The following is a 15,350-nucleotide window of genomic DNA, read 5'->3' as shown; positions in this document are numbered from 1 at the left end:
CCAGAATATTACTCAAAATTTACTTGCCACTTTGCCAGCAAATGCGGCACCAAGCTAATTTTTACAACAGCCTTGAAGTCCCAGCAACAGCAGCAAGTGTCCATTCTTTTACAGCTAAACTCCCAAGCCTTTGTTTTTCCTGCATGCAAAACTGAAGCCCCACTACTTTCTCCCTACATATTTTTTAGAAATTTCTGAGAGGCCAGGTGAAGTGGCTCACACCTGTAATCCCAGCACTTCGGGAGGCCAGGGCGGGCTGATCACGAGATCAGGAGTTCGAGACCAGCCTGGCCAATATGGTGAAACCCTGTCTCTACTAAAAATATAAAAAAATTAGCCAGGCGTGGTGGCGCTCGCCTGTAGTCCCAGACACTTGGGAGGCTGAGGCAGAAGAATAGCTTGAACCCGGGAGGCGGAGGTAGCAGTGAGTCGAGATCGTGCCACTGCACTCCAGCTAGGGTAACAGAGCGAGACTCTGTCTCAAAAAAAAAGAAAAGAAATTTTGATCTGAGAAAAAAATGCATGTGTCTGCCATTACATTTATGGGTAAAGGCACTCCACACAGGCAACACCTCCAGAAGTTGGCCTGGCCTGAGATTTAGCTGGCCCAGCCCCAGGAGTACTTTCCTCAACCCACATGGGTGAGCACTCCAAGTGTTCAGTAATCATCTGAAGGATTCCTTGACCCTTCAAACAGCCACAGTGGCAGGCAAAGCTTGGAGGATTAACCAATTAGTAGTCTTTGAATGCAAAAACAACGGCTGATCAGGATGGGTGGTGTCTAATGAGATTAGTTAACTGCAACCATTTACTGAAACGTGCCTAAGCCTCCCTCGTCTTTCTTCTTTCTCTCCAGTATCTCTGGGTTCATCCTAGAGCAACAAATGGAATACAGTCACCCATGAATGTATCTTAGATCCTAAATGATAAATCCAAATAATTCTCACCTAAGGTGGTGTGTTTTGATGGCCAACAAAAAATTAAAAGAAGCTTCAGAAAACATGCTGGTCACTCCTGACCTCCATCGTTCTAGCCGCAGCAGCAAGTTCTCTTGTCTCCTGAGCATGTGTTACTTCCAGAGCATCTGCTCCAGAACTAGCAAACAGCAGACACCTTCTCTGAAAGGTGCTGCCCGCAACACCAAGCTGCTCTCAGAAAGCCTCCAGCTGTGGGAAAGACCCGCCTCATCATCTTCATTCCCCACCACAAACTCAGAAAGATTCAGAAAGAAGAAGTGCAAAATCTTCATTTGGCAAATCTAGAAGAATAAACAAAAAGAGGTGAGAACCCACTGCAAATTCACTAAACCCCAAATCACACCGATACCACTTTCCTCATTAGAAATTCCTGCCAGATAAACAGAGAATAAAAATATATAGACACATTTTCCTCTGCAGCATATCTGGTCACCTAACTAAATGGAAAAAAAATTACATTTCATTATAAAGAGAGCAATCGCTGTCCCTGGAGCCCCCAGTGTCCACTGTAGTGTCTGGTACACAGCAGGTACTTAAATATGTGTGCAGTGAAGCCAGAGAGAGAAAAGCATCAGCATCCCATTCCTTGAACCAGGGTAAAGACGGCTCCCTGCAAACTCCCCGATTCTCTGGTGAGGTCTTGCTCTCAGTGAGCCTGGCTGCAGCACATTTACAGGTGCCCCGGTGCAAGCATGCTTCTAAATTCTCTCACATCTCCTGACCCGAATTCCTGTGGTCAATCCTAATTCATTTAAACTCACATAAATTCATGTGAGCCTTATGCACACATTCCATTAAGTGGAAATGCAAATACCGTCATATCTTCGTTTGCATCAGTTAACAATGCAAACACGTGCTACCCAAGAGCGCAGCGACTCTTCTCGGGACCCCTTCAGGTCTCCCAAAGGAGAGCTGCAGCTCTAAATGCCCTCCAAGGATGTGCAGAGCCATCAAGGGCCAGGGGAGCCTAAAGAAAGCAGAATCCAAATCGTGCTGCAACTTTATACACTTTTTCATTCCAACTTCACTCAATGGGAAAAGGGAGGCTCACATTACGGGGTGCCTGCATGATCTGTAAACCATTCACTGTTGCCAATACCTTCAGCTCAACACCCTGTTCTTTTAAAGTTAATTAAAATTCCAATAGGATACCCATCAAGCATGCATTTCACATTCATGAAATCTGAAGATCTCCCAAGCAAGGCAAATCTGATAAAAATTGACCTTGGCCTCTTCAAGTGGTGCTATCAAGAGCATTTCCCCCAGCAAATGCTTGCTGATGTGTGTTGTTTTTTTTAAATGCACCTCAAAAAAGATCATGCTAACTGTAAAAGATAGAGATTAAATACAGATTGAACGGAAATGCACACTAGAAACAATTGCAAAACTGAGCCCCAAATTTGTCATGCTCCAGCAAGCAGGCAGGCTCTCAAAAGCCAGGAGGAAGAAACAATTGGATAGAATTCTGCTCAGCTCCATCACAGCAAGCAGCCTGATTCTAGGCAGCTGTAGACAAGCTATTGTGTCCTACGGATGACAGAGGTGGGCTCGTTTTCAGGATAGCCTGCCAACAGGCTGGATCAGCAACTGAGCAGATTATTCTCCCCTGCTGTTTTTTTAAAGCAGATTATGGCTTAGACATTTTTTCCCTTTTAATGAAGTTTGTAAGAATCAGGAACACTGCCTCTGATAATAAAGATAAACTTGGAGCAAATTTAAAAAGGAAACCAACAGACTCAAGCAACTACTCTGCATAGATGCCCAGTAATGCTTGACGATCCAGCTTCCACAACATGGACTGACTGAATCTAGAGGCAAAGCATGATATCAGACTCACAACACACACACACACCCCCATGCACATCCACATCCACACACGTACACGCACACACCCTTAACTTAGAACGCTAAATACCACAAATCCACCAGCAGCAAAGCAGGCACTCTGAGGTGTGCCTCACGCGTGATAAGAGACTTGAAGATTTTCATATTAGGAATAGGCACTGAAACGACAGCCAGTCATGTGTGCCAGGCACTGCATGTACGTTATCCTATTTATCTAAGAAGCAAATAGCATCCCTAATTCACTGATAAGAAGTCTCAGGAAAGCTAGCCCATTTGCCCCGGGGCAGATGGTGAGGAAGTGTGGAAGCCAAGATTAAAACCACCTTCAGTGGGATTCCCACCACCCCTTCCCCTCCTTCCACGTGTCCTGGGGGAGGTGGCAGGCCACTGCCTCAGGAGAAAAGGCAGTCCTGTGTGTGGGCTTCAGACACCAGCCTGGGAGGCAACACTGTCCCCAGGAGTGCAACAGGAAACATGAGGTTGGGTCTGGGTCACCGTTTGCTCACCGACTTGGAGACCAAGTACAAGGGGAAGAAACCCTACTGTCTCCACTACTGGGTGTCATCATGGGACTATGACACCTGAAACCACGGCCTCTATTTGAGACCTACCGGGTAGGGATGAGAATGAAGCCAACACAGGAGCAGAGCAGAAGGGCAGACCAAGTATGGATCAGTGAGGAGAGGGCAGAGCTGCTGGGTTAGCCAGCTCAGCCACTCAGACTAATGTCCTGTTCATGTCACTTACATATTAATAGAGCTGCCTGTCACCTGCGGCCAAAGCCACAACAGATTTGATGCTGTTTCCTGTGGGCCACACTGCTCTGTGCACTCTGTGGGTTTACAAGACAGCAGCCTTGCATAGAAGAGCATCTGCAGCCGTGAGGCGCGGTGAATGGAAGGGGTGGCCACTGCTTATGTTTAGAATCTTGCTACCAACCAGCTGAGCCTGTGGTAGAGTAAGAGGACTCTTCTAACCAAGGCCAAAGTTAATCTTCCAAAAAACACGCTTATTAACTGCGTGCCGCTCAGCAAGGAAATTCTGGAGCCTTAATTTCCCTACCTATGTAACTAGCAACCTCACCAAGTTGCAGTAAGGACCAGATGAGCCACACTTAAAACACCGCTCAACCCTTAGCCCACAGCAGAGGTTTCATTCACACCTGGTCCCACTGGGTGCTCAATAAATAATAATTTAGATTATTCACTCGCTGGCTACAAACTGCTGTTTCCACACTCAGGGGCCTTCTGAACAGGACTTCACTGTAACTCAGCTGTCATATCAACCACTCGTTTGCTCTCTTGTGAGCTGTCTGGTTTTTGGTGAGGCCCCCAAGTGCTGGCCTTTTCCTCTGGAGTCCTTATTACATCCAAGACCGAACCACGACAACACCCCAACCATCCAGCCAAACTGGACAGAAGAGCGGAGGAACAGAATCCTAACTCAATCACTTCCTAGCTCTCTGACTTGCCCAAATATCAATCTCTCTGGGCCTCAAAATAATAATTATACCAGCCACTTGGCAGGATTATCGTGAACTTTCCATAAGGTGATATATGTCAAAGTGCCCAGCATGCAGCAGGCACTCAGTAAACGTTCAAGAGAAAATCTCAGGTATATAAACAGTTCAACTGTCGAGAACCAAAGAACATGGTAACTAGCTTCCAGATACCACAGACACCCTCTATCCTGGCCTCCACTAGCTGACCAGCTGGACTAACCAACATTCCACGTCCTCTGTAACACAGCCAAAGTCACCCACATCCACCGGAGACTACAGCCTGGCAAGGCTGGGCCAGCCACTCCTGCCTGGGGAAGCCTGTGCTTATCAGGGATCTGTTGTCCTTATTCCCAACTATGCTAATGCAAGTTGTACTCATAATGCTAAATATGCACCATAATTCAATAGTCTGTAACAGGGGAAGAAGTTTGAGTGCAAAAAAAAAAAAAAAAATGCCCCTTGGGAAATCAAGATGACCATGTAGGAAAGACTCAAACACTAATAAAATGGTTAAATCAGGTGTAAATGAGAACATCAAACATTAGTGAAGAGGTCCTATTTAAAATCTAAATGATGCTCTATTCAGAATCCTTTGAAAATCTTAGTCTTCACTCTATTTCAAAGAAACAAATAGAAAATCATAAAAGGTGACTGTGTTCAGCTAAAAAGACAATCTGAAACTCAAAGAAAGGTCCTCAGCTCGGTACTCAAAAAATGGTGGAAGAATCATACATATGTGTGCTTATAAAATATTTAACATATATAATTTTATGATTCTCCAACTTAAATTATTTTCTCCATTAAGTCCCAGTCACATTGTCAAAGAGACACAGAAGAGATTTTCAAACGGATCCAATGTGAACATATACCATTGTACCTCAAGACACAAAATACAGATAAAATTATTAGGCTCTAATGCCTACTTTTATATCATCAAAGGCACTGCCTAAGCTTTCTAGAGTTCTTTAATTTGTGACAATGTCCTTCCTTGTAACCCTCACAGAATTCTGGAGTGACACCAGCCAGTGCCCACAGGTACCTTCTGAGAGCTGGACAGACAGCTTGCATCCACTCACTACCTCTACTGTCAGCTCCATCCAGAAAGCCCAAGCCTGTCTTGTTTACCTATAATAGTGCCTAGCAGACTCTATGTGAACTGCAGAAGATGTTCTGTATAGGCTCAAATATAAGTCAAGGATTTAAAAAATTTTCAAAAAAAAATCGGAATTGTCTGATATTCAAGTCCTTATCAAATCACTTACATTAAAAAGCGTGCTTTGAATTACTCAATGTGGAACCACAAAACTCTTTTATAGCAAGACTCTCACTGCACTGAAACAATTTGATTGATGCTAGCTTGGGATGTTAAAGGGATTTTCTTGCAAAAAAGTGAAAACAAAACAATAAACAAACAAGTTAGCCTGAGAAATTTAGCATACATTAGCAACTGCAAGGGTTAGATAGTACCATTAAAACAGGACTGTTTAAAGGTCACTTCAAGAAGTAACACATATGAACACACTTTAAGAAGCAACACATATATAGTATTTGCCAACAGGCAAATAAAAAGACCAACTCCTGATCTTAGGCTATGGGTACTCGTCACTGTATACGATTTCCAGGGGCAGCATCGTTAACTGACTCCACAAAAGCGCTTTATCTCAAATGGCTCAGGTGAGAGCAGAGCTGAGAGGTTCTGCTAACCACGTCAGGGGACTCCAAGTACTCTGGTGATCACCAAAACCAATGAAAAAGACACAGGTAAAGAGTTCAGGAAAACACTGTTTTGTGCCCTGCCAGTAAAACCAAATAGAAATTAAAACTTTTTTAAAATAATGCTGTCAAAATGTCGAACTGTAACAAAATTAATAAAGTAAACAAGCTATGCAAATATTTACCTATATACCTAAAAAGTATACATACCCTAATTGGCCCAAAAGCAGATGTAAGGAGCTTCTAATTGGGAAATGATGGGACTGTAATATTTATGATTACCTGCTATCATGGCATATTAGTTAAGTAAGTGCCCCTCTATTAAACAACATGCAACAACATCCAGCATTCAACTTCCCTAGCAGGAGTCAAGCAATTCCAATGGACAGTAAAGTACCAAAAGTAATTTTCAGCTGAAATCTTTGTCAACCAAATGTATAGGATTGCTCAATGCCTGATATGCTATTACAATCCTTCCCACTCCCGAAGCATGTGCTGGACCTAATGCTATTATCCCAGCATGTTGGTATAGTCCTAGCGCAGTGTGAATACACCATGCAGGACTCCTGCTTATTAGTTAAATAAGCGCTCGTCTATTAAACAACGTCCAGAAACATCCCAAAAACACAAAAAGTCATAAACATGACTATGCACCCATAAAGAAAGTCAACCAAGGGTCTCAAAATATGGTGAGTAAAACATCAATTTCCTGCTACTAGTAAATGTCACTACTAAAAAGTTCCAAGCTTCAACCCCTTTGACAAGTTCTAAAAGGTACTACAAATGCCACAGAATTCCCGGAGTGGCATCAAAGCTTCAGCCTGTCACATTTCAGAGGTTACCTCCTAACCTCCTGGTCAAACACAAAATCCCCCAAGATAAACTGAGAGGACATCTGTAAACAGATGGTCATCAGAATGTCCCAGCGTTTTACTAGAAGCGGGGCTCCGAATATCATATAATTTATCAGAACAGAAGAAGGTAACCCGCTTATTCTGCAAATAAAGATATTTAATTATAAATACCTTAGATCAAAAACAGCAAGACCAGGAAGGAAAAGTTTGAAAATTTCTAACGCAAGCATTTAGCTGGATTTAATCACAATTGAAACAAAAAAAAAAAAAATCCCCTTCAGCAGTGCCCCCCAAGTGACCCCCAGTGACTATCCTTGACTGTCCCCATTCTTCCTGATCCATAGAAAAAAAAAGCCCATTGCAGCAAAGTATGGCATTTAACTCAAGCTCAACATCCAAGGGTTTAAGTTCCTAACCTTAATCTTAGAGATCTGCAATACTGCCTAATCCAGGTGCTAGAATGTTCCCAGCATTTCAGCATTACACATAGTGGAAGGACTAGGCATCACTAACTCCTTAAACGGTCAAAAGTAGAGGAATAAAGTTGTGTTTCTAAAGCAAATGATTATTCCAATAGATGGACGATGTATTTTTTAACATTTAAGTGCTTTTCTCCATTTAAAGAAATTAACAAAACCCGGGTCCTTTTTTTTCTCACTTAAACCAGCACCCCATGCCCTCTTCTCCTGATAACAGTTCACAAGGTGGCAAAAGTGTGTAATAACAAGCTGTAAGAAGCTTTTAAAACCAAATCATTGAAGCCATCCAGAGAAGATCTTTCGTCTAAAACAGAAGCAGTGAAGACCCTAAAATACGGCTGTACCAAAAATAATAATAATAAAAATAAATGACCCCCGTGGGAATGCAACCCTGCCTGGGAGCCCAGGAGAAGACCTTGGCTTCTGGTTAGACACTGCCAGGTCCAAAAGGGCTGGGTCAAAAGGCTCCTGGGGCCTCCAGATTAACTCCTTCCAGACTACTAGAAGCATTCTTCCAAAGCCCAGTCCCACTCTGCCTTCTGCCCTCCCTGCCTCAGCCAGACCGCAGGCAGGAGACCCGCGGGCTTCCCAGTGCAGCCACCAGAGCCCTGTCAGAAACGTTAAGGGCTAACTTTTCTCCAGGCAGGCCCAGGGTGTGCAGAGGGAGTGTCTGGGGACCCAGAGGAAGAAGGTCTCCGTTTCTAGGGAGATGCAAGGGCGATGCTAAGTTTAAGAGGCAGGGTAACAAGTCCGGCCAAGGAATCGGGGGGTGAGCGACGGGACAGGAATGCGTGCCCACTCCACAGGAGGATGGGACATACATGAACAAGCGGCGAGCTGCCCGGGGGCCGGATGCCGCCACCGAACAAGCGAAGTTGGAGGAAGAGCAACAGCTCAGTGGGCCAACGCGGGACCACCCTTGGTCTCCTCCGCACGTCATCATTGCCCCCCACGCCCAAGCACCCACCCACAGACCCCCACGTGCCGTGGCCACTTCCGCGGAGACAGATACCCACCTTTGCCACCGGCGCGCTCCTGCTGGTCGCCAGCTCCCGCAGACTGCTGGCGGTGCTGCCCGCGGCTGCGGAGAGGAAAACCGGGGAACCCGGGGTGCTGCCTGCCGCGCCGCCCCCGCCGCCCGCGAGCGTGGGGGCCGCACTCTGACCTGGGACGGGACGCGCGGGCGGGCTGCCGCCGGGGCTGGTGCCCGCGCGGGGCCGCTGACGGATGCCGTCCAGCAGGCGCACCAGCAAGATGTTGGCGGGCAGCTCGTCCACGCCGCAGCCCACCAGGATGCGGCACTCGGGGCAGCGCAGCTCGTGGCGCGAGCACACAATGCTCTCCAGGCAGCGGCGGCAGAAAGTGTGTTGGCATGGCAGCACCTTGGCCGTGGTGTCCAGGCGCTCCAGACACACGGAGCACTCCAGCAGGTCCAGCAGCGACGACTCGTCCATGTCCTCGCCGGCCCCCGCGGCGGTGGCCGCCGCCCGCCGCCGCCGTCGCTCGCCTGGCCTGTCCTCGTCGCCCTCGCTCTGCGCAGCAGCGGCGGCCGCCTTGGATGCGCACAGCCAGGACGCTCCGAGCAGCATGGGGGAGGCGCCCGCAGCGGTCTCGCGCGGCTGCCTAGGTCCCGGGGCCGGCGTGGAGCCCGCCACCGGCCGCCAGCATCAGGACTGGGGAGCCGGGCTCCGCCGTGACTTTCTTCACCCCGGCTGGTGGCCCGATGCTAGGGCTGTGGCGGTGCGAAGTGGCTCACCGACCGGCCTGCGTGGCGGGGACCGGAGTTCCGCGCGCAGCGAGCTAACTCCCGGCCAGCCGAACCCGCCCAGTCCTGAGCGCAGCGCCTGCGGCTGCCGGCTACACCTGTCCCGCTACGCGTCCGCCCCGCGCGGGGGACCGGGGGTGCTGCCGGGCACGAAGCTCAACGGGTTCTGTGCTGCAAGCGGCGGCTCGCGCCTGGGAGACCAGCGGCAGGAAGTGCGGGCAGCGGCCGGCCAGGTCCCCGGGGAGGCGGGGCGCGGCGTGCACGCTCCCCAGCGCAGCTGGCCAGCCGCACGGCCCCCGCAGCACCTCCATGCGCCCCTGGCCTGCTCGCCGAGTCGCTGTCCTCCAGAGGGGTTCAGCAGGACCTTTCCTCTTCCTCGGCCGCGAGCACGTGCGCGGGGGTGCGCGCGGAGGTCACGGTCACTGCGGGGCGCAGGGAAGGAGGCGCCGCGCCTGCAGGACCTCCCTTCGCCTGGGCGCAAGCCGGCGATTAGCCTGGTCCCCTAGGATATCGCCAGGGCTCCGGGGAACCTCTCCTGCGCAGGCCTGGCCCTGCCTCCTCCAAGCGTCCGAGTCTTTTTCGGCTTTTCGTGAGCCTCAGAGAGGGACGTTTCCTGCCAACGCTGCTGCGAAGGAAAGTTTGGGCGGCGTTATCCCGACTGCCTTCCTCGCCAGCGCCGGCGAGCAGCTTGGGGACACAGCCGACGCCCGGGCATCCTCCCCGACGACTCCCCAGAGCGCTCCCAGTTCAGACTCCTTTCCGAGCAGCGCGCAGAAGTGACAGCCCCGGAGCTTCGTTCTGGTGTGGGTGTGGGGATGCCCCGCAAGGCAGGAGGGGAAGGCGCTCCAGTTAAAGGGGGTACCCCGGGGCCCGCGCCGACTCCTCCCGGCGCAGCCTTGGCTCGCCGGAGTCGCGGGTCGGAGGCTAGCGCCGCTGCCGCACCCTTGGGCGGCGCTGTGTGAGGAGCTCTAGCGCCCGCTGCGGCGCAGTCTCGTGAACCCCGCTCCAATTTTTTCCTACGGAGGCGCAGAGGAGGGTGAATTCGCGCTCTCCTTCCCGACGCCCCGGCTTCTGGGAGCGTCAGAGCAACGGAAGTACGTACAGGAGGATCGAGAGCAGCAGGGAAGTTTGGCGGTGGGCTGGGGTCGGCGGCGAAGATTCCCTACCGTTCGCTGCCCCCTCGTGGCCGCTTTGCGTTCCCGTCAGGAAGAGCTGGGTTCCCGTCCAGGGCCCAGCACAAACCAGGATTGGCTGGACAGCGAGTTCAGCCACGGCTAACATCAGAAGAGTCGTGGAGGGCCGATAGCTTGTGATTTGTGAAGTTGTATGATCTTTCTATTATTATTAATGAAAAAAGTAGTATTTGTTGAGGCTAAAAAGCCAAGAGCCTGCTATGTATTATTTAATCCTCTAAACAGCTCTGCAAGATAATTATTTTATTTATTTATATTTACTTACATAGCTTTAGACAGGATCTCGTTCTGTCAGGCAGGCTAGAGCGCAGGGTGCGATCATGGCTCACTGCAGCCTCAAACTCTTGGGCTCAAGTCATCCTTTCACCTCAGCCTCCTGAATAGTTGAAACTACAGGCGTGCCACCACGCCTGGCTAAATTTTTAATTTAAATTTTTTGTAGCGACGGGGTCTCCTTATGTTGCCTAGGCTAGTCTCAAACTCCTGGGCTCAAGAGATCCTCCAACCTCATCCTCACAAAGTGCTGGGAGTACAGGCGCCAGCCACTGTGCCCAACCTGTGATAATTATTTTAAACTCATTTTACAAATGAGGAAAGTGATATTCATACTTGTAAAGCCATTGGGACTGAATTTTCATTTTTGTATCCCCAGAACTAACACATAAAGTTTACATGCCATTAGAATGTAAGCTCTCTGTAAGCTGCAGATCTTTTCCACTGTAATATCCTTAGTGCCTAGGGCAGTGCCTAGCATATAGTAGGTGCTCAATAAATATTTGTAGAATGAAAGAAAGGATGCCTCTTTCTTTCTCTCTCTCTCTGTCTCATCACGTACTGGTGATTTGAAGGCAGATCTTAGTATCTCAATTACACATATCCTGTGCTTATATCAGGATGCTAGTCCCTGGAAACTTTGCTTCTGATAGCAGCAGGTGGCTTTCATAACCTGGATGTCTCTCAGCAGTGTGGATTTCCATCTGTATGATTTACATCAGCGCCAACAACAGGGTGAGATGGAAAGCATCCCAGAGCTGCCTGGCTTCCCTTGAGGGCCGAAGGAAGGGCACACACCTCGCAGTGCATGGAAACATATTCACATGAGCCACCTTTCACTCTTACCCTTGCTCAGGAACAAGGGGAATTTTTTAGAGGACCCAGGATGCTTGATCCAAGAGCAGATGGTAGACAAGGGGGAGCATAAAGAGGGGACCCATCAGGCACTGGGAGGGCTCACAGAGAGCAAGGACTGCCTGTGATGACATGCCCTGGTGCTTTTGGTTGCAAGCAACAGAAACCAACTCTAGGTAGATTTTAAAGGGAGCAGAATATACACTAATAATAAGAGGAATCTCATAGGATCCCAGGCTAAGAGCTGGGCCAGATTAGCACAGATAGAGCCCACAGTGTGTGTTGCTGTCCCTGTCTCTAGTTGATGACTCAACCCTTCACTTTCTTGCACCAGCTGCCTCTGCTTCCCAACCCACATGACAGAAAATGTCAAATCTCCATGAGCCTTTCTTCCAACAACATCAGCTCACTCCTGGAAGTTCTAAAACTCTATCACTAGCATGGACCAGTGGTCACTCTTTGGACCCGTGTGCCTGGGCCACAGGAGCAGGATCATCTGAAACCTGGAAGCACTCTCTGTAGTCACACGGGAGAAATGAGAATTTCCAGAATTGCTATGCTGGGCAGTCAGAACCACAGATACCCACGCCAGAAGCTCACCACCACATCTCTGCCCTCAGTACATCTTTATCTTGCATGACCCAAGACAGACAAGAGCAAGAGAGGGCCACTGAAGCCCACCTTTCCCAGCTTTCTTCTGCCTCCACTTTACCCCTTTTGCCCCTGCCATAACCAGCACCCACAGGACACACAGACTATGCACCCAGATGTCCACAGTGACTGGGCAGGGCATGAAATTAGTGGGGCAGGGCATGAAATTAATGAAGCAGGGTGAACCCCAGGCAATAGGGCCTGGTGGGGACTGCAGTGAGCTTTGTCTGCACCCTTCAGAGGAAGTAGCTGCTGCCCAGCTCCAGCCCTGGGGGAATGATGACCAAATGTTGCTAGATCTTCATACCTTTCAAGAGAAGTTGGAAGTGCTGCTTTTTACATGACATCTCCTGATGTTCAACAGTTGGCAACTGATTCAGTTCTCAAAAATCACCATATTAGCCAAGCAAAATAAATGTGTGGTCAATTTGGCCCACAGACCGCCAGTTTGCAATTTCTGGTTGAAGTAGCCAAGTACACTATGCTACAGTGTGAGGGAATTTAAGGGTGTGAACTAAATAGTTGAAGTATTACAAATACAGTCTTATGTTACTCGGTTAAATTTGCACATGTTCAATAAGCCAATTATATAAGTAAATAATTGAGAAGACCTGGCTTTACAGCCATTCCTAAAAAGATCTGGGGATTTCAGTTGACCACAAGCATCGTATGAGCCAATATGAGTCATCTATGTAGTATGGCTGACTAGAGAAGTAATGAAATCTTCAGATGCCTTCATGAAAGTTAAGGTGGGGGGCGGTCAGGGTTTGGAAAAAAATAATCCCATTGTACCTCAGATTTGTGACATTACTTCCAATTCTGGGTACCAAAAATTAATGACAATGTGGTAAGGGATCCGGAGGCCTCATCCATGAGTTTCAGTTGAAGGAACACAGGGCGTCTGTCCAAAGGCGAAAAAGCTCAGAGGAAACAGGACTGGACGGCTGTATGTCAGGTTTTTGGCTGCCCAAAATTTGAACTTCTTTTTAGATTTGGAAGATGCTCCACGTGGTGATAGTCAGATAATTCTAACCCCCACCCCACTCTGCTAAGGTGTTGGAATGTGACAGGCTCAGCCAGTCAAAAGCTGCCCCTCCCCCACCACACTCTGAGAGGTGGAGGGACGTGGGCAGAGGAAGCACTGAGAGTTCAGCAGCTATGGGGCAGGTGGCCAGCAGCAGCAGTGCCTGCAGCCTGGTGCCCACCTGGTGGGCAGAGTGGCCTATAGCATCTCAGAGTGGGGGCACGCCTTGGCAACAGGCCAACCCCAGATGTGACTGCCTGGTGAGCCTGGGCTGTAGCCTCCACTGCTTTCCTGGCCTTGCTGTTGATCCTATGGATTTCCCAATTTCATTTCCTTAGTTTCTTTTTTGTTAAATCAACCAGAGTCCATTTTTGTTGTTTGCAACTGGGAACCCAAATTGATACACATTATTTATGATAAACGAAGCCCCTCTATATGAGACAATCATCACTGCACTGAACAGCAGCTATAGTTGCAGAACCCTGGAGGATCTCCACCAGGCATTGCACCGTGTGGGGTTGAGGAAGGTTTAGTCAGGCAACCCTAAATGTGCTCATTTGGGGCAAGAAGAAATCTGTTACAGGGAGGCACAAGATTGGAAGTTACTGGTTAGAAACTAACACAGGACGACAACAAAGCAAATCCACTTAATGCCACTGAACTGTACACTTTAAAATGGATAAAATGGTCACTTTTATGTTATGTATTTTCCCACAATTTTAAAAATAAAACTGCAGCCAGGCACAGTGGCTCATGCCTGTAATCCCAGCACTTTGGGAGGCTGAGGCAGGTGGATCACCTGAGGTCAGGAGTTCGAGACCAGCCTGGCCAACATAGTGAAACCCTGTCTTTACTAAAAATAAAAAAAAATTAGCCCGGGTGCGGTGGCTCACTCCTGTAATCCCAGAACTTTGGGAGGCCGAGGCGGGTGGATCACCTGAGGTCAGGAGTTCGAGACCAGCCTGACTAAGATGGTGAAACCCTGTCTCTACTAAAATACAAAAATTTGCCAGACGTGGTGGTGGGCACCTGTAACCTCAGCTACTTGGGAAGCTGAGGCAGGAGAATCGCTTGAACCCGGGAAGTGGAGGTTGCAATGAGCCGAGATTGTGCCATTGCACTCCAGCCTGGGCAACAAGAGCGAGACTGTCTCAAAAAATAATAATAATAATTAAATAGATGTGGTAGCATGTGCCTTTAATCCCAGCCACTCGGGAGACTGAGGCGTGAGACTCGCTTGAACCCGGGAGGTGGAGGCTGCAGCATGCTGAGATTGCGCCACTGCACTCTAGCCTGGGCTACAGAGCTAGACTGTCTCAGTAAATAAATAAATAAATAAAACTGAAAAGAAAATAACATAGGAGTAGAGAGTCCAGTGCTAAGAACCTTGGTTTCAGTTATGTCCATGGGAGTTCATTCAACAACCTATAAATTGAGCACCAACTGTATACCAGCAAGGTCCTAACCCTTCCCTTGAAGCACTGGCATTCTAGAAGGGCAGGATGGAACTGTCTGAAACAGGTGCAGCCATGGGTGAGAACTGGCAGCCAGCCACAGCACCATGCTCTCTGTCCTGGTGAACTCATTCTTCCACCACCCAGCCCTATGAGGCAAGTATTAATGTGGTACCTCCATTTCACAGGTGAGGAAATTGAGGCAGAGAGGGAATATGTAACCAATCCAATGTCACATTGCTACTGAGTGGAATAGTCAAGACTTGCATCCAAAGTAGGGGACTTGAGTCTATATTTTACATCCACCCAAACCCTGGAGCTCATGAATAAGACCAGAGCTAAAAATACAGACTTGAATTCATCCACATATAGGCAGCAGGAAGACCCAGGGGAGCAAATGCTTTCATCCATGGAGGAGAGAGAAAGGCATGCTTGGGGCAGAGCCCCAGGGAGCACTGTGCTTCAGGGGAAGGGAGGGAGGGAGAGAGGGAGGGAAGGAAGGAAGGAAGGAAAAGCCGCAGTGAGGAAGGCTGAGTTGGGATGACACAAGGCTTGGGAAAGAGCAAAAGAGGGTGGTGAGAGCTCAGGGCACCTGTCTAGTTAGCACCCAGAGGGAGATGGATATGAGGGTGTCACTACCTCTGAGCCACGGCTGATACCTGTGCTCTGAGGATGGCCACATGCATTCACCACTCCTCTCTGATGCCTCCTCCTCCCTGCAGTCTTCCATGATCTCCCAGCTGTGTGATGTCAAGCACAACTGTGG

General features: G+C 48.8%; 1 protein-coding gene and 1 pseudogene across 1 annotated transcript in view; one reads left to right on the top strand and one right to left on the bottom strand.

Moving 5' to 3' along the window:
* The window catches only part of SH3RF3 (SH3 domain containing ring finger 3), a 371,656-nt gene extending 362,440 nt beyond the window's left edge, over positions 1–9,216 (bottom strand). The window contains exon 1 of the mRNA XM_024242724.3: positions 8,386–9,216. Within this exon, the coding sequence (XP_024098492.1) occupies positions 8,386–8,958 (573 nt within the window). The 5' untranslated portion in view covers positions 8,959–9,216. The remainder of the gene's footprint in view (positions 1–8,385) is intronic.
* LOC100938887 (uncharacterized) lies at positions 8,957–10,437 on the top strand (annotated as a pseudogene).
* The last annotated feature ends 4,913 nt before the right edge of the window (positions 10,438–15,350 follow it).

Source organism: Pongo abelii, chromosome 12 (genome assembly GCF_028885655.2).
Source record: "Pongo abelii isolate AG06213 chromosome 12, NHGRI_mPonAbe1-v2.0_pri, whole genome shotgun sequence".
Taxonomy (NCBI): Eukaryota; Metazoa; Chordata; class Mammalia; order Primates; family Hominidae; genus Pongo; species Pongo abelii.
Note: the sequence above shows the minus strand (reverse complement) of the source record. Positions and strands in the feature narration are given on the sequence as shown.